This window comes from Lepidochelys olivacea, assembly GCF_965140295.1.
Source record: "Lepidochelys olivacea isolate rLepOli2 genome assembly, chromosome: 21".
Taxonomy (NCBI): Eukaryota; Metazoa; Chordata; order Testudines; family Cheloniidae; genus Lepidochelys; species Lepidochelys olivacea.
In genome coordinates, this window is record NC_140431.1 from 10,597,027 (window position 1) to 10,619,911 (window position 22,885).

General features: G+C 52.2%; 1 protein-coding gene across 2 annotated transcripts in view; it reads left to right on the top strand.

Moving 5' to 3' along the window:
- The window catches only part of PACSIN1 (protein kinase C and casein kinase substrate in neurons 1), a 54,720-nt gene that overhangs the window by 25,009 nt on the left and 6,826 nt on the right, over positions 1-22,885 (top strand). For both annotated transcript variants that reach the window (XM_084611045.1, XM_084611046.1), the window contains exon 2: positions 22,537-22,666. In XM_084611045.1, coding sequence (XP_084467171.1) covers positions 22,604-22,666 — 63 coding nt within the window. In that variant the 5' untranslated portion in view covers positions 22,537-22,603. The remainder of the gene's footprint in view (positions 1-22,536; positions 22,667-22,885) is intronic.

Genomic DNA, 22,885 nt, shown 5'->3' on the forward strand with positions numbered 1-22,885 from the left:
GCTGCTACTTTAATGTGAATCAGCCTATCCCTAGTCAAAATCCTTCACTGTTGAGCATCTTCTGGGTGCCTACAAACCCTGCCACCACCCTTGTTAGTATCATTATCTCACCCACGGATGCCTTTCCATCTGTTGACAGAGCGACAAGAAACACAGGAGTGCGCGCCCACACGGTGGAGGTTAACCCATGTTGTATGTTTGCACCTGTACAGCATGAGTTGGAAGTGGGTTTTATTCATGAATACGCCGGCTGGTTTCTTTCTGAGACAGCCTGTATTTAAACAGGATAAAAATCACGTTTAGAGCTACAGGTACAGGTTTCCAGAGTGCCGTAGTGACTTTCACCCTGCCCTGTGTTACCAAGAGCGTTTGAGTGTTCAAAGAGGCCAATGGACTTTTTAACCGGTTGTGCTGTTTGCCTGTTTTCTGCGCCCCACTCAGTTGAACCATTAAACTCAGCTGATCAGTTTCGCCTTTGTTTCTAGTCAACTTCACTTGCTTTCGGTATTGTTTGTATTACAGTAGCATCTAGAGGCCACACAAATGACATCAGGACCTCATCTCGCTAGGTTCTGTACGTACACATCGTGAGACAGTCCCTGATTGAAGAGTTTCCAGTCTAAGTGGACAAAACAGACAGAGGGTGGGAGAAAGGAAATATTAGCCCCATTTTAAAGATGGGGAACAGGTACAAAGATTTAGGGCCAGATTTCCACTTGCTTAGCACCTGGCATACTCCACTCTTTTGAAAGTCCAGCCCCAAATAACTTGCTCACGGAGGCTGTGGCAGAGCTAGGAATTGAACCTAGACCTACTGAGTCCCAATCCAGTGTTTTAACCACAAAGCTCATCCTTCCTCTCTGCTGCTTGTAGGCTAACCCAATGCCGTAGTGTACATACGTATACGTACACCCAGTTTTCAGTTAAAGTAATTCAAATGTTTCTATGTAATATTAAAGCCCAACAAAACGGTATCATTTTACAAAGCCTAAATCCAAGACAAACTATCTGGCAAGGACCATTTTTCACTTGTTCCTTAAGACAATTGTTTGTTTCTAATTTCTAAAGCTCTTAATGAGGATCCTGCTGGGAACCACCAAGTAACTAAAAGGCAACAGCATGGAGCAAATTAGCATTTCTTCTTGAGTTCATATATTTAACTAACAAATGAAGTATTTGGATCCCATATAGCCAAGTCGCAGGCACTGGGGTCATCACCACAATTTGTCTGTGTGATGTTTTGAGTTTAACCCGTGGGTAAAACTAAAGGGTTTATTTGAGTTTTCAACAAGGAAGCCTCATTAGCAGAGGTTCTCTGTGGTCTCTGTTATGTGTTTATGTGCAATTATATATGGAAGCCACTAGAGGTCACCATGTGCTGGCTAGAGCGCCCCATGGAATGCAGATTCTAGTAAACAACACAGACTGAGCTGGAGCTTAAGCAGTGTGGAAGCCTGTTCATGTCTGTTGCAGTTTTCTCTAATAAACACCATCTATTTAAGGAGATCTGCTACTCCATATATCATGACTGTGTGGAGGTCTTGCTAGTGATCCGCAGGATTAAATATTGTGAGGACCAAACAAGGGGGGGCTGGGGTGATGGGAAGGGAAAGTAGGGTACTGGCACAGGGGACTGTAATGCACTAGTTGTGTATATAAATGCATGATGTTGGTATCTAGTGACTGGGTGGACCACATGGTACAATCTAAGAGATCTCAGATGGTACAGGCTTGTGTTTTTGGAGCAGAAGGACCAGGTTCTATTCCCATGTCCATGTGTAGTTGTGGTTTATAAAGCAGTTTGTTACAGGGGGTGTCAGTGACTGGGACATAGGCAGTCATGCCTAAGGTTTAGAGTCAGAAGTCCTGCATTAGAGTCAAGGGTCTTAACCAGAGTCAGATGCCAGAGCCAAAGTCAGGAATCAGAGCCAAGGGTCAGGACTATGTTACCTGGAGCGAAGCAAGGCTGAACTGGCATGTCTAGGAGCTATCGTAGGCATGAGCAGCTAGATGCTTTAAGCAACTAGGGCACTGCTGCTGGGCTAGTGCTTAAGAGATGGTCTGTTGACTCTTCCAACCAATCAGGTGGTTTAGCCAATCAGACAGCCTAGTACTGGCCAGCTGTGTTCGTTAGCGACTGGCTGTGCTGCAGGTGTTGATTCCTGACAGTGGTCCTTACCACTACTTAGCTGGGGAACCACTGTCACACTCACTCTCCCGTGCTTGCCCCCCCATTACAAGGGTCAGACGTTCCTCCGTGTCCCTACTCTTGGGTCACAAGTTACTGCTTCCCATTCTGCCCTTCCCAATTTAATAGTCACATAATCAGGTAGAACTAGAGATGGGCCTGAGCTAAATCCCATGTCTATTTGTCGTCTCTTGTTTTATATTTAGATTGTAAGCTCTGTGGGGACGTCTTTTTGTTCTGTGTTTGGACAGCGCCTAGCACAGTGGGGTTCTGGGCTGTGACTGGGGCTCCGGGGCGCTACTGGACAAAATAAATAATAGTAATAATCCCAACACTGAACGTTGGGGTGCTTATAATTGCTTGTGATTTGATGGGAGCAGTTGGGGTCAGTGCCCCGCTGCTGGGCTGTTGCTGCCCATCTCGTCCTGCAGCACTGACTGTGATCTGTGCACATCTATCCTCCCTTGCTCGGTGATACCTGCAGAGTTCATGGGCCGAGCCCATCTCTAACAGGAACTCAAGAACTATCCATCTGTTCTTACCTTCCGGACAGTGCCGGAGAAAAGCATAAGCTCCCCGGAGTGCCTGGAGAGGGTGGGAGTTTCTTCCTGACCCTTGTCAGTGATCCTCATGTGCCCTGAAGCATGAGGACTGGAGTGGGGAAGGGCTAAGGTCCAGATCCCATTGCATTAGAACCCCCATACGCAGGTTGAAGGGTGTCTGTGCCTGTGGTGCCTTCTCCCCAGGCAGAAAGCTTGGCCCCATGCTCTGCCTCAATCTGCAGGAACAGGCTGCTGCCCCCTTCAGCCAGGCTCATGGCTCCTCCCTGCACAGCAGGGGCAAAGTACTTTCCTTGCAGGAGGCTGCCTTGAGACTTTTCCTATGAGCCAGTCGGAGGCTGGTGCTACCCCATTCCACTCAGGCTAGTGCCTTCCAGCCAGGAAGCTGGGCCCAGTAGCAGAGGCTTGATCTGCACTCTTCCCCCTGCTCTGCATGCGTTCCCCCTCCATTGGGGCGGGGCGGGGGGGAAGCCCCATGGCACAGTCTCTTATGCACTGTTCTGGCTGGCAGAGCGCTCTGCAGGAGGAGGGTCTTCACTTTGCCCTTGGGAGGCTCTGCAGCCCCTTCAGCCCAGCGTGTGCCAGAAGGTTAATAGCGGTTAGTATTCCTTTTCTTTTTGCAAACACAGACTAACACGGCTGCTACTCTGAAACCTGATTTGGGAGTGTGGAAGTCTCAGCAGAATTGGCTGGCGGTTTCTGCCAATCTCAGCTGAGGATGCTGTGAGAGCATCAGAAGCAAGATCTGATTGTTCCTTCAGACACCCAAGACAGGCAGAGAGGCGGCACCTGTAAACTAGGGAAGATGCCCCACCATTTGCCTCCCGGGGGTTTATTTATCCCTGGTTCTGGCCCATCCCACCCAGCCTGCTACACAGGAAATGGAGCTGGAAGAGCTGTTGGGCCCGTAGTTAATCGATGGGGGTGAGTAGCCTTCACCCAGGGATCTGTGTGTGGGCTGTTAACACCCCAAACACCTCCTCGTGCCCTTCCCTTTCCCCACTAGCTCTGGGTACCTCATCCCTGGCCTGCCAACCTCCTGAGCTGGGAGGAACCCCATTTTCCAGTGTGGATCCCGCCCCCATAACATGAACTCGTCCCACCGCAGCAGGATTGCCCGTAGACTGCTGGGGACCCGTCACACCAAGTGCTTCTTCCGCCAGAAACCGGAGAGGACCCAGAATTCCCGTGCCCTCTGCAGCAGCCACAGGGATCGCAAGCAGGCATCGCCCCAGGCACCCCCAAGGCTGGTTCTCTGCTAACTGAGATGGGGAGTCTCTGCTCCCCGGCACAGTTACTCAACCCGCCCCTGGGAGCTCCCGGCTCATCCCCCCCCACAGGGGCGAGTCATTCCATGTGTGATACAGACAACACAAGGGCTCTGCGGGCAGGGCACATCGTCACCTGGGTGGTGCCAGCCTTGCGAACATCCCCCCCGGGAGCACAGCTGTGCCCGCAGGCAGGAGAGAGACGTAGGCAGAGGGCTGCCTCTTTCAATCAGTCCCCTGCCCCATTCGTTTGCTGTTAAAGCCTCTCGCTGACGCTGCTGAATGCCCTCCATCCCTGAGTCTCAGCCACCCGGTCACATGTAGAAGACACAGCACCAGGATCCTTCCAGCTAAACCGCACTCCCTCTCTTCAGCGATAGAGCTGGCAAGCTGACATTTGCACACACACACAGACACACACACACACCCCAAGCCTGGACTGCAGCTATGTCTCAACAGCGACACATTATAATCACAGTGCTGATGGTAACCCGTTAAGGAAGACAGGGTAAATCACAGGCTCAGTAGTGACCCAGCAGCGAATGCTAAATCACATAACGCATGGTCCTCACAGACCCTGATGGCAAACCAGTAACAAACATGCTGTGATCACAAACCCAACAGCAAACGTGCTTCAGTCACAGCCCCACTAGCAAACAAGCTGGCCCCAGACCTCGTAGCGAACACACTATGATCTCAAACCCAGTGGGTGCATTTAACTAGTGATCAAGCAGGGGATTAAAAGGCTTGAAGAGCTTAGAAACCTGCCAGTCCCCATAAGCAATAGCTCTGCCCTGCCCCCCTCCCCAAGGCATTAAAAATCATCCACCCTCACGTGCACGGTGGCTGCGTTTCTGCTTCCAACCCAGGACCCCAAGCAATAACCATCCTCCATCCGTGCAGCCCTCTTCTCCTTTCTTTCCTCATTCCCCTATGGGGTACACGGCCCACGGGTGAGACAGACTCATTCTTCCAGAGGTTGGTTCCTCCTTGGAGCCGCAAGGGCCATGCTGGGCCACTGCAGGGGTTTTTGTAATGAGCTTCTCTCTCACCCTAAGACAAGGTGGGGGAGTCACCCCTGCCCTGCTGTCTCCTTGCAGCAGTATAGCAGGGAGGCCCAGGCATTCCTGTGCCCCAGCTTCTGGAGCCAAGCAGGAAAACCCGACTTCCCGCCTTCTGTCCCAGTCAGTTGGCCTCCCCAGAGACTACCCGGCTTGGCAAATCAAGGCTAAGCTCCCTCTCCCGTCTTCCTGGTCCGTTTGGAGGCTGGGGGAACCCATGTCGTGGAGTCGGAGGGGGTGGCAGGCAGGGGGCAGGGTGCAAGGTGTGCAGAGTGGCTGGCGCTGGATAAGCAGGGAAGGACTGGATGGGCCTCTGCACTGGTTATTTCATGTAGGGCCCCACGAACCTTGGAGGCAACCTGGCTCCAAAGGTTTGGAGAAGACTTGGGAGAGCAGCCTGGCTGAATCTCTGCCCCATAAAGGGTTGCATAGAGCTGGGCAATATCACAAGCACTCACAGGCCCAATGCACTAACACCTGCTTTCCCCCAGGGCTGGTTGAGAGTGGATCTGTAGGCCCAGAGGGGACTGGGGCTTGGGGGGCACCATGGCACTGAGCTCTGTACAGCCCCCCCATCCCAATCCCCTCAACCCCCAGTGAACTCTTTCCAGCACAAAGTCCCCCTCCAACGCTGGCGTGAGCTTTGCCTCTCTAATACGTGGCCCTGAGGGGTCTGCCCTGGGGCCATACCCCCTCCTCCTGGCCTGGCTGAGTGGGGTCATAAAGGGGCCTGATGCAGAGTGGCTGGGGTGCAGACAGGACTCTGCTACTATGAGCTGCGGGGACGCTAATCTCACACAGAAATTCTGCCCCAATTCCCTAAACTGATGATTCGATTAAAGAATTGGCAGCGCGGGAAGAGCCAACAGGGAGAGAAAAATTGCAGCTCCCCCATGAGAGCCGGGAGCAGATCCTGCTCCCACATACACCAGTGTGAACCCCCACTAACTCCCTTGTCATCCATGCAATCACTCCAGGTGTGCCCTGGTGTCGCTGACAGCTGGACATGGTCACTGGTCACCACCGCCTTTGTGTTCGTGAATTTTGATATGGTCTGGTTGAAACTTGTGCCGAGAGGTTAGGGTATGGGGCTGGTTATGGTCCGGACTCCTGGGTTCTTTTCCTGGCTCTGGCGGCTTGTGTAAGGAACAGACACCAGGATAACTGGGGTCTCTTCCTGTTTCGAGGAGGGGAAGTGGTGAGAGCAGGTGCCTGTTAGGATCCTGAGACCTGTTTCTAGCTCTGCAACCTTCAGTTTCCCGCTTTGTAAAATGGAAATAAGGATCCTTCTCTGTTCCCCAACCTCGCTAGGCAACCATTTGCAAAGTAATTGGAGAGCCTTCCCTTCTACAGAGCAGGGCTGGACTGGCTCCCCTCAGAGCTCGGCAACAGGACTTCTAGGGCCCAAGCACCCTGAACTGGCAACACTTACTCCAGCTCCTTTTCTGGCCCAGGGAGCGTGGGGCTTGCAATCAGTCCCACCCTGGGCAGTGCATGGGCTTGCTCCTTGTCTGTATCATTCACAGCTGCTCTCTCTGGCAGATCAAGGTGGATTTCCCTAGCGACAGAGCCAGAGGCTACTCCCACTCCTCTCCGCTTGCTTTCCTCTGCTCCAGTTCCCTTCAGAGGGTCTCTGTTGCTCCCCGATGCCTGGCTGGGACGGGGTGGCCAGTACTGGAGGCCGTGACTGCTCCTTCCCCAGACACTGGGAGGAGGGAGTCCCACAAAGGGGAGAGTTCAGAGTGGACTGTGAGCACTGGGCTTTGTCGTTCTCAGTGAGGATGGTCCAGGGACAGCAGGAGGGCCCAGCTTGCCTGCCTCCTTTGCACTTCAGTGGGAGTTGAGGCCATGCCGCACCTCACAGGATCAGGCCCTCCCCAGGGACAGCAGTGGCATGAAATGTGGCTTCCACCCTGGCACCAGCTCCAGTCCATTGTGGGGGAACCCCGACGCACCATCTCCTGCAGTGCCCACTGCTGTTTCTGAGAGCAGGGCTGATTTCCACATGCCAGGTGCTGCCTAGTGAGAGGGAGTCAGGACAGCTAGGTGAAACCGCTTTGCAGAAGGGGCAGTTTCTTTAGAGTTGCCGACCCCATCCCAGGCATTGCAGCCAGCACTTGTAAAACGCCGGCAGCAGCTGTGGTGTGGGGATGCAAAGCGCTGTACGGGCAATGCAAGCTCAGAGGGGGACAAGCAATAGCTGTCACATCCCCTTGTGGCCATGGTTGTGCTTCTGGCCATGGGACACCGGGATAGAGCAGACAAACAACCTGTCCACAGGGAAACACCCCCAGCAAAGAACCTCCAGTTGCAGGGGGCATTCCAGGCTGCGTGTGGGGTGGAGGGAGCTATCCAGGTGGGAAGGGATATGACCGGCGAATCAGGCACCTCTGCTCTACCCTGGCTGCTGCAGGGTCCTGGGGCAGCTGAATGCAATTGCACAAGGAGAGGAAGCGGGTGTGCCCACGCTACACCAGGTCAGGGCTCAGGCAGGCCCCGGCCGCCACAGGATCCCAGGAGGGCGGGGGGGAGAGGGAGCAATCCATCTTTTCCCTCCCTCCATTCCCACACCAGGCTTTGCACCAGCGAAGGGATGCATTGCACGCAGAGCACTGCAGTGACATGTCTGCGTGGAGCGGCTCTCCTGGGAGTGAAGTGTGCCAGGCCTGCTCACACAAATGCCCCAGCTTCCTTGTGCTGGGGAGCTGCCCCTTGAGGTCTCTGAGGGGGAGGGAGGGGCTGTATCCAAGCATTTGAGCTGTGGTACGCATGCACTGCCCATGGCAAGCCGGGTGCTACAGTGCCTGGCTAAGCACGGGGCTCATTAGAGCGTTTCTGCCAACACGCATCCCCCAAAACGCACACACACACACAGGAGCTCCCCCAGACAAGCGGGTGGTGCTCCCACCTGGCTTGGGCAGAGCCCCGCACTGGTAGCGAGCGCTGCAGCAGCGGGAACGCCAGCGCCCCTCGAGCGATGTCTGCCACGGCGCGACTTGACGGTGCTCGGGCCGCGTTCCCCTCCAGGCTGCCCTGGCAGACAACGCAGCCTACAAAGTCGCAGCCGCCACAGAAACATAGGCCATCGGTTTGAATCAAGGCAGCTCTGCTTGATCCTCTGCGTCGGCTGCGGATGAATAATTCATAGAGCTCGGAAACGGAGAAGCCTTGCAGACCTGCCATCTCTCACGGCCACCCGGAGACAAGCGCTGCTCCCTCTCCTAGAAGGCTCCGTATAGACTCCCGCTTCAATATGCGGCCCTCTTTCTGACACCAAACCTTCCCACAGATCCCAGGTCTGCTACAGCCTCCCATTACAGCCCTGGGCAATCTCTCTGAGCCTCAGCTCCCCATCCGTAAAATGGGGGTGACAACTTTTCTTGTCTCTTTAGACGGTAAATTCTTCAGTCTCTCACTATGTGTATGTACAGAACCTAACACAATGGAGCCCTGATCTCGGCTGGGACCTCTAGATGCTACCGTAGTACGCACAATGGCAATAGCAACTGCAGCATCGGGCCCTGGGATGCAGCTCTGGGAGAAGATACATGCCCCAAGGAGGACAGGATAGAGAATAGAGAAATAAAGGCAGGAAATATGGTGAGGTTCAACGTGGAAAACGCAAGAACTAGTCCACGTGGGGCGATAAACGGAAGCAGTAGTGCCCGAGGGCCCCGGTCAGGATCAGGGTCCCATTGTGCCGGGCGCTGAACAAACACAGAAAGGAGACGAAAAAGGAGGGAGAAGCCTGTAAGTGGAGAGGCTGAAGGAGACATAAGGGTGATAGTGGACGGTGTAGGAGACATGATCTTGTAATGCAACATGGACTCCTTGTGGGCTGCATGTGCAGGGGCATCATGCCAGGGGACAGAAGGTACTGAAGGAGCTCATTGGTATATGTCTCTGATGAGACTGCCCCTGTAATGTTGTGTTCAGTTATCAAGCTGCAATACCAGCCAGGATGAAAGTGAGTTCAGAGAAGAGCAACCAATGAGTGGGTGGTGGTGGTGGGGAATCGTGATGAGCAGAGATGAAGGGCCAGGTCCTCAGCTGACGTAAATCAGTGTAGTAGCTCTGTTAAAGTGGAGTTTTGCTGATTCACACCAGCCAAGGATCTGTCCCTGTCCCTGTGAAGCTAAAAGAGCCAAATTCATCTCTGGTGCAGCTCTAATGGGCTTACAGCAGACAAGGATTTGACTCAATACGTAGAGCTTGGCTAATGGAGAAACATAACTGTCTATAGGAAACGGGTCAATGGTGGGAAGGGGAGAAGTTTAGGATTAAAGGGAGAGGCACTAGGACTCGCAGGATGGAATGAAGAGAAGGGAAAATGAGGCTAGATCTTAGAAGAGAAAGACTAGGAACATCTATGAGAACGTGGTCTGGTCTTCTGGGGTGGGGTGGAGAGGACTCCATTGCTAGGGACACACACATAAGTGGGTCAGAGAACTGGGTATGGGTTTGTTCTGCGTTTGTACAGGACCTCATTCCATGGGATCATGGACCATGACTGGGGTTCCTAGGTGCTGCCCCAGAACAAATCATTATAATAATCATGTAGTCATTTCCTCCCATCTCTGACTTGTATGAGCTGTGGCCTGGTCTGGGTCCTGGTGCCGGTTCCTACCAGTCTCCTCTGATGACCCTTGCTGTAGGAAAGCCGGGTCTATTCTCGCTGAAGGCAACGAAGACTCAGATCAGATACCTCAGCTAGGGCTGCTTGTGGCTAATTCATATGGGATGCTATTGCAGTATCTGTCCATGTCTCTCTGAAGATACACCTACACAGCACACTTCTTTCAGTGGTGTGTAGACAGGTAGCCCCCCAGCCTGGGTATAAATAGCCGTGTTGGTGGCGAGGCACGGCTTAGGTGAGTAACGACATGCCTGAAGCCTGTGGGTATGTACCCAGGTATATACCCTATATGGCTCATTACTCACCCGAGCCGTGCCTCCCCATCCATTTAGTAGGGTCCTGCTGCCTCCTGGCTACTGGAGCCTTTCCCCGCTGCCTCTCCTCACCAGAGCCTTTCACTGACACGGGTAGCTACACACTGCAGTGTGGACACAGCCAGCTTTCCCCTGCAGCGTGTAGCTATACATGACCTGCAGTGTAGACGTAGCTTGACTCTCTGTCTCCTGGTTCCTTCCCATCTCTCCTGGTACATTTCCCTTCTCCCTCTTGGTGTTTCCGCACTCTTTTGTTTCTTCACTCCTTCCTTCTGGCCAAGGGGCTATTGTTGAGTGTAGCAGGCAGGGATGTAGTCACACAATTCCCCTGGCCGCCCTCACTTCCTCCTCTTCCTCTCCTGCGCTGCTGCTTCTCTCTCTCCCTCCCTCCTTCTCACTTGCAGATGAATCATGTTGCCATAAAGATTGCACCCGGCAGCCAGCACACAGCAAATTGGTGCTGACTGGGGCACTGTACCGCAGTGGGGAAACTCGTGCACGTAATGTGCAGATGCTAAGGAGGATAGCACATCCAATTAACAGCTCCTCCTGCTTTCCTTCCTGAAGAAAACAACGCAGAGGAGAACAGAAGGAGCAGGGAGAGAACGAACCAGGAATGTACTCAGCCTGCATTGCAATGGCAAAACCCCCATTAACTTCAGGGGGGGCCTGGCCAGAGATCCATTGTAGGGCAAAGTTTATGGCAGCTCAGGCCTTAGTCACCCTGTGCCACAGAGGCAAAAAGGCAGATAGCAAGACCCAGTGGTTAGTGCACTAGCCAGGGGCTCAGGCTTCCTTGCTCTGGCACAGATTCCCTGTGTGACCTTGGGCACATCTACAGAGGTATGTGGGTGCCTAAAGATGCAGACTGGTGCCTCGTGGGATTTTCAATGCGCCTTTGCAGGTTAGGCATCTAACTCCCATTGATTTCAAAGCCCTTTTGAAATCCCTGCTTGGGCCTGACCTGCATCTTTAGGTGCCTAGATATCTTTAAAACTCAGGCCCTTAGTTTCTCTGGGCCTGAGCTCCCCACCTGTAAAATGGGGGTAAAAATTCTGCTTTGTCTGTCTAGGCTGTAAGCTCGGAGGAGCAGGGGCTGTCTCTTCCTAGGTGTCTGTACAGCACTTAGCACGATGCGGCATGGGCTCAGTGGGGGGCCTCTGATGCTACCATAACATAAATATGATGGACCAGATAACAGCCCCCGTAGCTCGTGTCTGCTTGGAAGTAGGGGGGCTATTGCTCAGCTGCCTGTGGTGTTTGTAACGACCTGGTGCTGGGGAAGGACGCTGCATCGGCCGCTCTAGAGCTGGACACTCTCCCTCCGCACAGCAGGGGCCGCTTGGACAGGGGTAGGATAAGCTTCACCGACAACGTGCTTCCCCCGGCGCTGGGAAGACCACAGCTAGGTGCGGCGGGAGCTCAGGCTCTGCCTGTGGCTTCTCTGCCGCGAAGGGCCCAGATTCTCCAGCGTCCTGTGCGGGCAGCACCCGTGCAAAGGGAGTGGTACCGCATCAGACTGGTGGCACTGAACCGCCCCTTTGCAGCAGGGTAGATGACTGCACATGGGGCAGGGCGATGGAAGGTCAGGCCCCCGGGATGCAACTGATGCCAACTTTGCTAGTGTTTTGGGGGAACAGGAGCTCCAGCTGACTCAGAAATAGGCTGACAGCCAACAAGCAGAGCTGCATGGCTGGGGCACTGCTCAGGACTTCCTCCAGTATCTCAGTGGCACCTCAGCTGGCCTGGCTGGGGCTGCCACAGCCTCCCAGGGACCACTGATTTGGGCAGAGGGCAAGAGGGAATGGGGCGAGACAAAGCAGGCTCCAGAGAAGCAGCAGGAGCAGCAGAAGGTACTCACCGTGCCACTCACCCCTGGAGAAGCCCAGCACTGAATGCACAAGGAAGGAAGCTGCTCTCTGTCCCCGGGGCTGAGGACACCGGGTGGAGGAGGGATGAAGAAGCCTGAGACTGAACAGACAGCCGGCCGGAGTTGCCTTTCCTTCTCACCTCCGAAGAGGGACAGTTGCGGTAACTCAGGGAGAGCCCAGACTCCGGGCTAGAGAGAGAGAGAGAAGCAAGGCGCTTTTATGACCACTCAGCACTGAAATGCATTTCAAAGGAAAACAAGGCTGGTTTACAGCATGCATGTGTGCGCGTGTATTCACGTACCAGGGAATAGATGGCCATGTTAATGGCAATAGAATTCGGAGACAAAAACCCAGGACCCACCGTGCTACACAAGACGAGAGAGAGGCGCAGCCAGGAGCTAGTTATTACACCAGGCCTCTCTGTGCCTGACTCTCAGAGACTTTTGCCTGGTCTGGGTCTCCTTGCAGAGATCAGTTGCTAACAAAGCCAATCCACCCAGAGGGTTTCTAAAATGACACCCTCCCCTGTCTGCTGTTTGCTGGCTCAGCAACATGGCATGGGGCAGTCAGAGGGAGCTAACTGGTTCATTGATCGCCAGCTCCTGTAGATAACGCTTGGCCACGAACGTGGCATTTCTTCCCACCCTGCCTCCTTGCTGGGCAGGGCTGGAATAGCAAGCAGGGCAGCAGGTCAAGCTTGAGGTGCACGGGCAGAGCTGTGGGGAGCCCAAAGATATCCCTCCAGTACAAAGGTCTGATGGGCAGAAGCTCTTCTGACAGCCATCCTGGTCACATGGCAGTGCTCCTGGTACCTGTTCTGAGGCTGCTCCAAGCCATGTTTTGGAGCTAGGCATCCCAGGGAAGGCTACATCTCTAGTCTCCCCATGGCAGCACTGGCCAGTTTGCAAGCAGCGTCAGCAGCGTTGGCTTGGTCCCCGTGGGTTCTGAGGCACTGCGGATACCTGGCAGCTAAAGGAAGTGCACCATGGGCAGTGGTTAGAATGCAGGCTGCAGATTAACATGGAGACCCCGGGCCTGCCAATGAGTCAATGCAGTCCGCTCTGGCAACTTGCACTGGGTGCTGTAGTGAGGCATGACTGGCAGCTGCTAAGGAGAGGCCCTGGACTGGACTGGTGAGGGCCACAATTGCCAACTTTCACATGGTAAATAAGCACCTCGATTTTCACAATAAGCCAAAAATCAAGCTAATCCCATTTCAAAACAAGGCCAAAACAAGCCACTTCCTAAGAACCCTAACACTCTATGTGACTAGATCCCCCCGGCGTGCAGTCTGGGACTGTGGTGGGCCGGCTGTGCACCCCTGACTCTCTCCCCCCTTGCCCCTGCTTGCCGGGAGCCAATCAAAAAAGAGAAGCAACAAGTTACAAGCCAAAACTAGCCAACAAGCAACTCACAAGCCAATTAAGCCAAAAACAAGGCCAATTTCTGCATTTTTCCCGCGGGTTTGGCATGTCTGGAAGTCAGGATTGAGGTGCATTGGCAGAGGTGTGGGAGGGGGGCAGGACTAGAGTAGCGAGGGGTGCTGCAGTTTGGGACTGAGGTGTTTAGCAGACTTGTATGTGCAAAGGCTCAGGACTGGGGTAGCAGTGGGCATTACAGGTCAGGATTGAGCATCTGCAGAGCAATTAGTGGACCCGGGAGTGAAAAAGCAGTGGATGCTCCAGGTCCAGATTGTGATACAGCAGCAGCAGCATGGTCTAAAGGCCAAGGATCAAAACAGCAGAGGCTGGAGCAGGGCACGATCACGGTGTGCAGGCAGAGCTGCCAGGACTGGGATGGCAGGGCAGGAGGGGATTGGAGAGGACTCACAGAGCCGCGTGTGCAGAGCCCAGGACTGGGATGAGGGGGCTGCAGGTCAGGACTGGTTCCAGTCACATAACTGAGGCAATGAAGAGTTACCCACCTGCCATTTTCACTCCCATAGCCCACTGCAAGATCATCACTGGGCTGCTGGGCCCTGCTGGATTCCCAAGTTCTCCTCCCCTTCCCATCCATCCGACATAGTGCAGCAAGCAACAGGTGGCATCAGGCTCTGAAAGCAGCTCTTCCGCTCAGGCCTGTCTTTATAACAGGGACACGTTCAAACAGCCTCGGTGGCGGCACAAAGCCAAGCGGCAACACCTGTGAGAATAAATTAACATGGATTAAAAAAACACCCTGCATGCCGTGGAAACCTGTTTAACAAATATCCTCATTACACGTGACACGTGTCTGCACGCGACAGGTCAGCTGCTGCCTTCACGGGACTCCTGGCTGCTGTTCTACAAACTATGGCCATCGCCCCAGGACTGCACGGTGCTGTATGCCCTGGGCAAGTCACATCCCTGCTCCGTGCCTCAGTTTCCCCAGGTGTAAAATGGGGGTAATGATACTGACCTTCCTGCGTAAAGCGCATGGATAAGTGCCTGAATAAGAGCTAAGTACAGTATCATTATCACAGCTTTCCACCATAGCCTCTCATCAACAACAGCCCTCCATATTCATCCCAGGAAGGAATTAGGCCCTAGGTGGGTCTGAGCAGCTAAGGTTGGGTAGGATCTGGATCCGGCCATTCCCAACGCTCAGGAGTGTTTCCAGCTAGGCTCATCTATAATACAAGAGTCACTTCATTCACTCTTACTAAAAAGAGGGGAGGGATGGTCTTCCAGCTAAAGCCCAGCTCTAGGAGTGAAGAGACCTTGTAATGCTGGCTGTGCCGCTGACCCTCTGCATGACGCTTCCCCAGACTGTGTCTCAGTTTTCCCATCTGTAAAATGGGGATAAGGACACCTCCTTCATAGGATATGGAGGAGAACTAAGAGGCTGAATTTGGAAGAGCTTGGATGGAAAATGCTATAGAGGTACAAACAGTTCATCTTCACAACCCTGCGGTCCTCTATGTAATAGTTCACCTTGCTCTGGACGCTAACCACATTATTGCTGTGACCCAGGGTTTGAACTAAAATCCTGCAGTGACACAAAACGAATCACTAGCGTTTTGGACTGTAGGTGCAGAGCGATGCAGCATTTTGCAGCCACTTCTGGGGGGAAGCACAGCAGCACACCGCAACACTCCAGTGTTTCGGACAGGACGTGAAGAGTGGGGGTACATCTGGACAGCACCTGGCACATTGTGGGTGTTACTGTAATGCAGACAATAATTAATCATAAAAGAATACTGTCTCCAGGAGGATTTTAAGGAAGCAGACCATAGCTACTTGTTCATGAGGCAGGGTGGCCAGTACACCAGAGTTAACCCACCCCTATATTTCTTGAACAGGTTCTCTTTTAAAAAGAAGCTCAGTAGGGATCTATGTGGAGTGCAGAGAATTGCATGTCTCTTGCATTCATTTCACTTCATTACCCGATAGGTAACCCTAAACACAACTGCAGAGAAGTTGTAAACACACCCGCACTATAAGCCAGTGGGTTAACTTGCCAGCCCCTGCACAGAGAACACTTTCCGCCCACAGGATTCCAGTCCCTTTCCTTCAGGGCTTTGGTTTCAGTTCTTCAAAAGAAAACTAGATAACACAAGTCCAACAGATCAGTCACGTCCTTTCCTTCTCCTTGACCCCAGGTCTTCTGGCATGCTTGTGCCACCTGACAGTGCAGGCATACTCCTGGCTCGGTTTGCATTGGTACCTTGTTCTCACTCCCCCCAGCACTGGGCTACAATGTGCCTGGGTCTAAACCACAGGGATACCACCATTCTTCCCTCCCTGGCACTGCTAACTACTGCAGCATGGCAAAGGCAGAATTTCACAAGGGTCTCAGCATTCCTACCTTCACCCTTTTGACACAGCTCATTCTCTGTGGCTGGCAGAGAGAAACTTGACTCCCAGGCAGAGGTGTCACTAAAGCTGTTTCATTTTCTCCCCTTGATGTGTTTTAACCCCAGTGCAATATGTGTAAAATTGGCTTGATAACGCTCAACCCTTTTCAGCTGCTCATCTTGTTGCCTTGCTGATCTCTTAGGATCTGCGGGAACTTGATAAGGGAGTGAGTGTTTTACGTGGGGCTGGGAGTGCAGGCCTGGTGTGGGGCGAGGGAGAAGGTGTGTGTGTGGGCGAGGGAGGTTTAGCACAAAAAACAGACAGTAACATGCACAACAAACAGCAAGGAATGTGTGTGGGTGCATAGCACCACAACAAAACTGACAGCAAGATGCACCAATATATTCAGCAGCAAACAGCAGTGTCTGTGTGTAGCCCCACAACAAAACAATGGACAGCAATAGTGTGTGTGTGGGCGCACGTGTGTGTAGCACCACAACAAAACAACAGACTAATATACACAACAAAGTGTACGTGTGTGTGTGTGTCTATAAAGCCCTACAATAAAACAGCTGACAGCAGTGGACAGTAACACACGGCAGCAGACGTCAGGGAGTATTTGTGTGTGTGTGTTTGTGTGTAGACAACAGTGTTGGTCTGAGTGCATACACTTGTGGGTAGAATGTACATTTGTGTGAATGCGTATTTCAGTGTACATTTGGGGACGTGAGCATGCAGTGTGTGTTGGTGTGTATGTGCGTACCTTGCGGTGACATGATATTTGGTTTTGTGGGGGTGTGTTTGCACAACTGAGTGTGTTACTGAGAGTGTGGTGCTCTGGTGTTATGCAGATATTGCTCTGTCCGCATGTTGTCTGTGTGCATGTGTCTCTTTGTGTTGTTGTAGGTGTTGTGCATGGGCGTGTTGCTCTGTATGCGTACGTGTGCATTGCTCTGTGTATTGCTGTCCACTGCTGCGCGTGTTGCTGTTTGCTGCAGTGTATATCTGTGTGTTGTGTGTGCTTTGTGTGGGTGCTGTGTGCTGCTGTGTGCTTTGCGTTACATTGTGTATGTGCATACATACGTCCATCCCTCGGACTGCATGTGAGGGACAGAGTCAGGCATTTATTTATAGCCAACCCGAAAACACGGGGCAGGATTGGTGGGTTCCTTGGTTATATCACTAAATCCCTTCAAGGCTCTGTTAGTTCCATTGCACTGAGCCCTGCAACTCCGCCTCTTAACGACGATGAGCTCAGGCACTCGCTCCAGCGACCCTTTCAGCACAGAGGGCTGCGGCTGGCAATGGTCCCCGCTGCTGCACCATCCAGTGGAAAAGCCCCCTCGGCTCCTGTTCCCAAGTTGCTGTGTCTCTCACAGGACAACCAGGCTATAGCACTGAACCCTGCACAGCGAGATAGGCCCTGGTCACTGCTGGGCTGGATTGCTATAGGGCCCACATGGGGTTGCACCCTTGCGAGCGCTCCGGCCTCCCTTAGCCCAGTGCGGCAGCCTGTGTGTTATGGCACCAGAAGCCACTGGCTGCCCGTTCCCTTCCAGCTGCTCATTTACACTCCTAAAGCCCTAAAAGGTGTGGCTCATGGGTTCCTCAGGGACCCCTTTCTCTGCCAGGCATTCAGGGTAATGCCCCAATGGTTTAATCGCAAGGGGCCAGAGGAGAGGGCATATTTGGGGAAGGCTCCTTGGCTGGAGAATTTACTTTAGGCTTCAGTTTGCCAGAATCTGAGTTTGCGGGGCTCCAGGTCAAGTTACAAGGCCTGTTTGTTCCCCCTGGCTTTTCTGGAGGAGGGATGAGAAGCTGGAGGTGGGGAGGGTGAGAAAGAGCCAGGAGTCATTGCGGGAATTTGTTATTGGATTCGCACGCTTGATCTGAAATGTCGCTGAAATTTTTTTTTTACACTGTCCATGTGGCTAGAGGACTGGATGGACGCACATAAAATAGCACAGAATGTCACTCTTTTCCATCCCTCGATCTCAAAGCGCTGCACAATGGAGAATCCAGATCACGGTCTTCGTTTTATAGATGGGGAACCCAAAGCATAGAGAGGGGAAGCGATTTATCCAAGGTCAGCCAGCAAGCAGTGATGAAAGTAGACTGCAGCTCACCCCACTAGCCCCAAGAGTCCCCTGCTCTCCCCACTAGAGCACACTCCCTCCTAGAGACCTGGGAGAGGAACCCTGGAATCTTGAGTAACAGCCCTATTCGGTTTCCGGCTCAGCCTTTGCCAGAGTCAAACTAACAGCCGGAGACATTCATCTGATAAATTCTGTTGCCTATCCTGTAAGTACCTGTGGTGGGGTTTCCAGCCTTCACAGAGAGCTTCCCATGCCAGAGTGCTGCAGACAATCCAGGAGCAAGATGACTCGCTGTTAGTAATTAACTTCGCCTGCACCTGAGGCTGGCTTCGGGAGGTGAGGGGTTACAGTCACCTGGAGGACATAATCCATCAGCTAATTGGGAAGGTCAGCATGCTAAGAACAAACTAACAAGAGTTGATGCTGCATCCACAAACAGCAGGGCTTTCCGGTCAGTGCTGCCAGGGGGAGGCTTTGGTGAGACAAGACCGTGACCTCCCTGACTAGTTTGGAGAGAGTGCAGGCAAAACAACTGCCAGCTGTCAAGCAGCAAAATTTGGGTCCAGATCTGTCCCTTCAGTGCCCAGAGTTCTGGGGCTTTGCTTTGGCCCTCTAGAAAACTGGGATCTGGGTCCAGATTTCAAACTGCAGGTGTCTCAGACCCAGGGGTTGGGTTCAGCCCCAGCTTCGATGCTTTCATTATAGTTTTCAGAGTAACAGCCGTGTTAGTCTGTATTCGCAAAAAGAAAAGGAGTACTTGTGGCACTTTAGAGACTAACCAATTTATTTGAGCATGAGCTTTCGTGAGCTACAGCTCAGTTCATCGGATGAAGTGAGCTGTAGCTCACGAAAGCTCATGCTCAAATAAATTGGTTAGTCTCTAAGGTGCCACAAGTCCTCCTTTTCTTTTTTCATTATAGTTGATGAGGTTTTCAGGGGATTCGAAGAAAAAGTTTCCTAAAAAACAGTTTGCCTGAGAAACAAAAGATCCTGGAATCTTCTCTAAGGCTGCATCTCCGGCCAGGGAGAGCCCTGAAGGCGCTGCGTGCCTCACCTTCTCCATCCTCTCTAGCTCAGACCTGTAAAGGCTAGTTGTCCTCCTCTGTGCTGTATAAACTGTATCAACACTATTTTAGAGGGAGCTCGCTGCCACTCCACTCCCAGTTTCTCCCAGCAGGAGGCACCGTAGAGAACAGGTACAAGAGAGCTGACCATAGGCAAGTTCGCGGCCTCTCCAGTTCCATCTTCCACTTGGAAGCACCTGGTGCAGATGAGCATTCTGCTGGGCACCAGCTTGGCCTTCCCTGGCCAGAGCTGCCTCTCTGCCTTGTTCTGATGCCAACTCTTCCCTCCTTTAGCAAAGCGGCAAAGGGTTAAGTGGCTTGGCTGGCTCACATGACTCTCTGGGGATGCCGTTTTTCAGAAGATCAGAGGGGATTAGGTTGAAATATCAGGAGGAGAATTTCCTGTTGCTTGGCTTCCCCTGTCCCTCACCTTCCCCAACAACCACCGCAACCCAGCTTCCTATCCCCCTCCATCCCCCCCTCATGTGCCACTCAGTCCAGCAGGGACATGCAGCAGGGCATGAAGAAATCTGGGTAAGGGGATGATTCTTCTGCTAAGCGGTCCATGGGTTATTTCCTCCTCGTTGCCCGGAACCTTGCGTGAGCTATTCATAAGTTCATTCGGGATCTGCGACGGGGACGTCTTTCCAGATAGTAAACCTGTGGAATGGAGCAGGGCTGCTCTTGGGGGTAGAGATTTAAATACGGTGCAGAGGGTGGCATGGAGTGGTTATAATGGATGGAGGGGACGCACATAACCTAGTGCTGCTGGTATCTGAGTGCACTGGAGGACAGAGGGAGCTGTTAGGCGGTCGGAATTATCCCGCCCCTGCTGAGACACGAAGAAGCCTCCAGCCACTTCCCATGTTATTCTCCCTCTGTTTTAATGCAGCCAGGATCTGAATGCAGAAGGGAAGGGTGGTGCAGCTGGGACCAGGGGAGGCCAGTCTCCCGAGGTGCCTTATCCCAGCCCATCCCTCTGCAGTGGTTTCGAGTACAGACACCTCCCATTTTAGAAGTGATTGACTTGAATAACATTGCTCGACCGCTCACATGACCCGAGACTGTGACAGTAGCAGCAAGACGCCAAGCTGCCCAGCTCTTGCTCTCTGCATGTGATAGACTTACACGCAGGGCTGCAAGGGGGCTGAGCTGGCCCTGAACTGGTCCCAAGGGCAGGGCAGGGTCTTGCTTCTGGACCAGTATCAGAGAAGCCAAGAAATTCATGGACATATAGATTCCTCTCCCATGCCAGGAGAGGAGCCTTTTAATACAGGAGTGTGGTCTAAAAGGGCCTGTCTCTATGGCTGTATGATGAAGCTAGCCTAGGGCACACCCCATTGTACATGGGCTGCACCAGTGTAATATGGAACTTGTACCAGTCCGACTTACTTATGGTTTATTTTTGTCCAGCATGTAAAGGGTTATTTACTTCACAATATACACACACGAGGACTATGCTAGATTCTCTGGAAGCTACTGCATTCCCATGGCTTTCAAAGACTTGGGAACTTGCAAAATAGGTCACATTGTTGCAACCAGCGTTCTAGCCTTCACCTGCTAGTCTAATTAAATTTGAGTATGGCTGACTCTGAAGCTAGAGATGTGGAAAGAAATGGTTTTTCTGACCTGTTCAGAGGAGAGAGCTGGCTGCTGAGCCGGTCAAGCCGCTGTTTTGATCTCTGTCAGTCCATGCATGCCTTGTCTTTGCTTTAATAAATGCGGAGTGGTTTTGGGGTACAAAATCCAAGTGAGTGCTTTTCAATTCTTCAGTACATGGCTGCTGGGTTCAGGGCTGTCCTAGGAAAAGATGGTGTAGTAAAAATGAGTATTTTTAGGATCATGAATTCAGCATTCCAAAGCTCATTGTTGGCCCTGGCCGAATTGGGGACTTATAGCCTACCTGGCAAAACTCCCTTTTCCTTTTCAACTGGATGCAGTGCTTTTCATTCCCCTCTCCCCTGCACCCTCCCCCACCCCTGCAAACCCAAACTTTTCTGCAGGGTTGCTCTAGTCTGTTAAGTGGCTGTTACATTCCTCCTCCCTCCCCCCCAGAAATGGCCACTTTTTATGTACAGAACAGCCTCCCTGACTGATCTGTAGGGGCATTATTCTCTTCTAGGACCTAGGGGTGACAGTGGACGAGAAGCTGGATATGAGTCAGCAGTGTGCCCTTGTTGCCAAGAAGGCCAATGGCATTTTGGGATGTATAAGTAGGGGCATAGCGAGCAGATCGAGGGACGTGATCGTTCCCCTCTATTCGACATTGGTGAGGCCTCATCTGGAGTACTGTGTCCAGTTTTGGGCCCCACACTTCAAGAAGGATGTGGATAAATTGGAGAGAGTCCAGCGAAGGGCAACAAAAATGATTAGGGGACTGGAACACATGAGTTATGAGGAGAGGCTGAGGGAGCTGGGATTGTTTAGCCTGCAGAAGAGAAGAATGAGGGGGGATTTGATAGCTGCTTTCAACTACCTGAAAGGGGGTTCCAAAGAGGATGGCTCTAGACTGTTCTCAGTGGTAGCAGATGACAGAACGAGGAGTAATGGTCTCAAGTTGCAGTGGGGGAGGTTTAGATTGGATATTAGGAAAAACTTTTTCACTAAGAGGGTGGTGAAACACTGGAATGCGTTACCTAGGGAGGTGGTAGAATCTCCTTCCTTAGAGGTTTTTAAGGTCAGGCTTGACAAAGCCCTGGCTGGGATGATTTAACTGGGAATTGGTCCTGCTTTGAGCAGGGGGTTGGACTAGATGACCTTCAGGGGTCCCTTCCAACCCTGATATTCTATGATTCTATGATTCTCTTTCAAATCCCTCTTAGTCTTGATACCTGTGAGAAATCAGCCAATTAATGATGGCTGGCAGGGCAGGCAGGATTAGCTGGCAGTGTCTTTCTTCATTTATTTCTAAAAATGACAAATGTATTCTTAAAAATTGGTCTTTGTTTGATTTGGTCCTTCTCCCCCATCCTTCATATGTCACTTGGCTTCTCAGATTGTAAACTCTTTGGGGGAGGGACCATAACTTTGCTTTGTGTAAAGCATCTAGTACATCTAGGCAGTGTGGCCTACTGGATATAGCATTGGACTAGGACTTGGATTCTATTCCTGGCTGTCTGTGTGACCTTTGGCAAGTCACTTTCCCACTCTGTGCCTCAGTTTGCCCATCTGTAAAATGGGGTAATGCTCATGACCTCCTCTGTAAAGCTCTTTGAGATCTACTGACAAAAAGTGCCATATAGGAGCTGAGTATTATTGCAACAGGAACACGACCCTCAGTGGGGTTTCTGTGGGTTACTGTAATCTAATTATTGCATGATAATAATTTCACTTGTGGGCAAAATGGGTGATATGGGGTGTAGTTTGGAAAAGAGGAGTGGGGCTTTTCCCTCTAAACTTGTTTTTTATGGAAAAATGGATTTTTAATCCAATTTTTGTGGGTGTGTGGAAAAGTTGAGTTTCACTAGAAATTTTCAGGAAAAAAACCTGAACATTTTTACCCAAGACCAAATATTTTACAGCGTTGGTTTATTTATTTATTTTTTAAAAGGTGGAGATCAATTTTCTGTTGTTTTTTTTAACTGGGAAATTTTCAGCAGGGGCTCCCTATAATGGGCTTTGGCAATGCCTGGCAGCAGCTGGCAGGGCTGGGCTCTGAATGATGCATTCTCCCCCTCTGAACCCTGTCCTTCCTCCAACCAGTGCATGAGGTCTGGTGCTTCCCGGAGAGCGGCCGAGCGTGTGCATTAAACCCTGAGGAACGGGAACCATGTCTGGCTCCTACGATGAGTCTGCAGCAGCTGCGGAGGAAATAACTGACAGCTTCTGGGAGGTGAGTTCCCCCACTGAGGCCCCCTGAGAGACATTGAGCAAGCAGGGAGGAGCAACAGATTGTACCTGTTGCCTCCCCTGGTGCCTGGGTGGGCTCTGCTGATGGAATAGTCAGGTGCTCCCACAGCCCTGGAGGGTGGCATCTCTGCTTGCTAGGGTTTGCTCTGCACTCTTTTCTGAGCAAACTCACCGATAGAGGGCGCCATCGACCTCCTCAAGC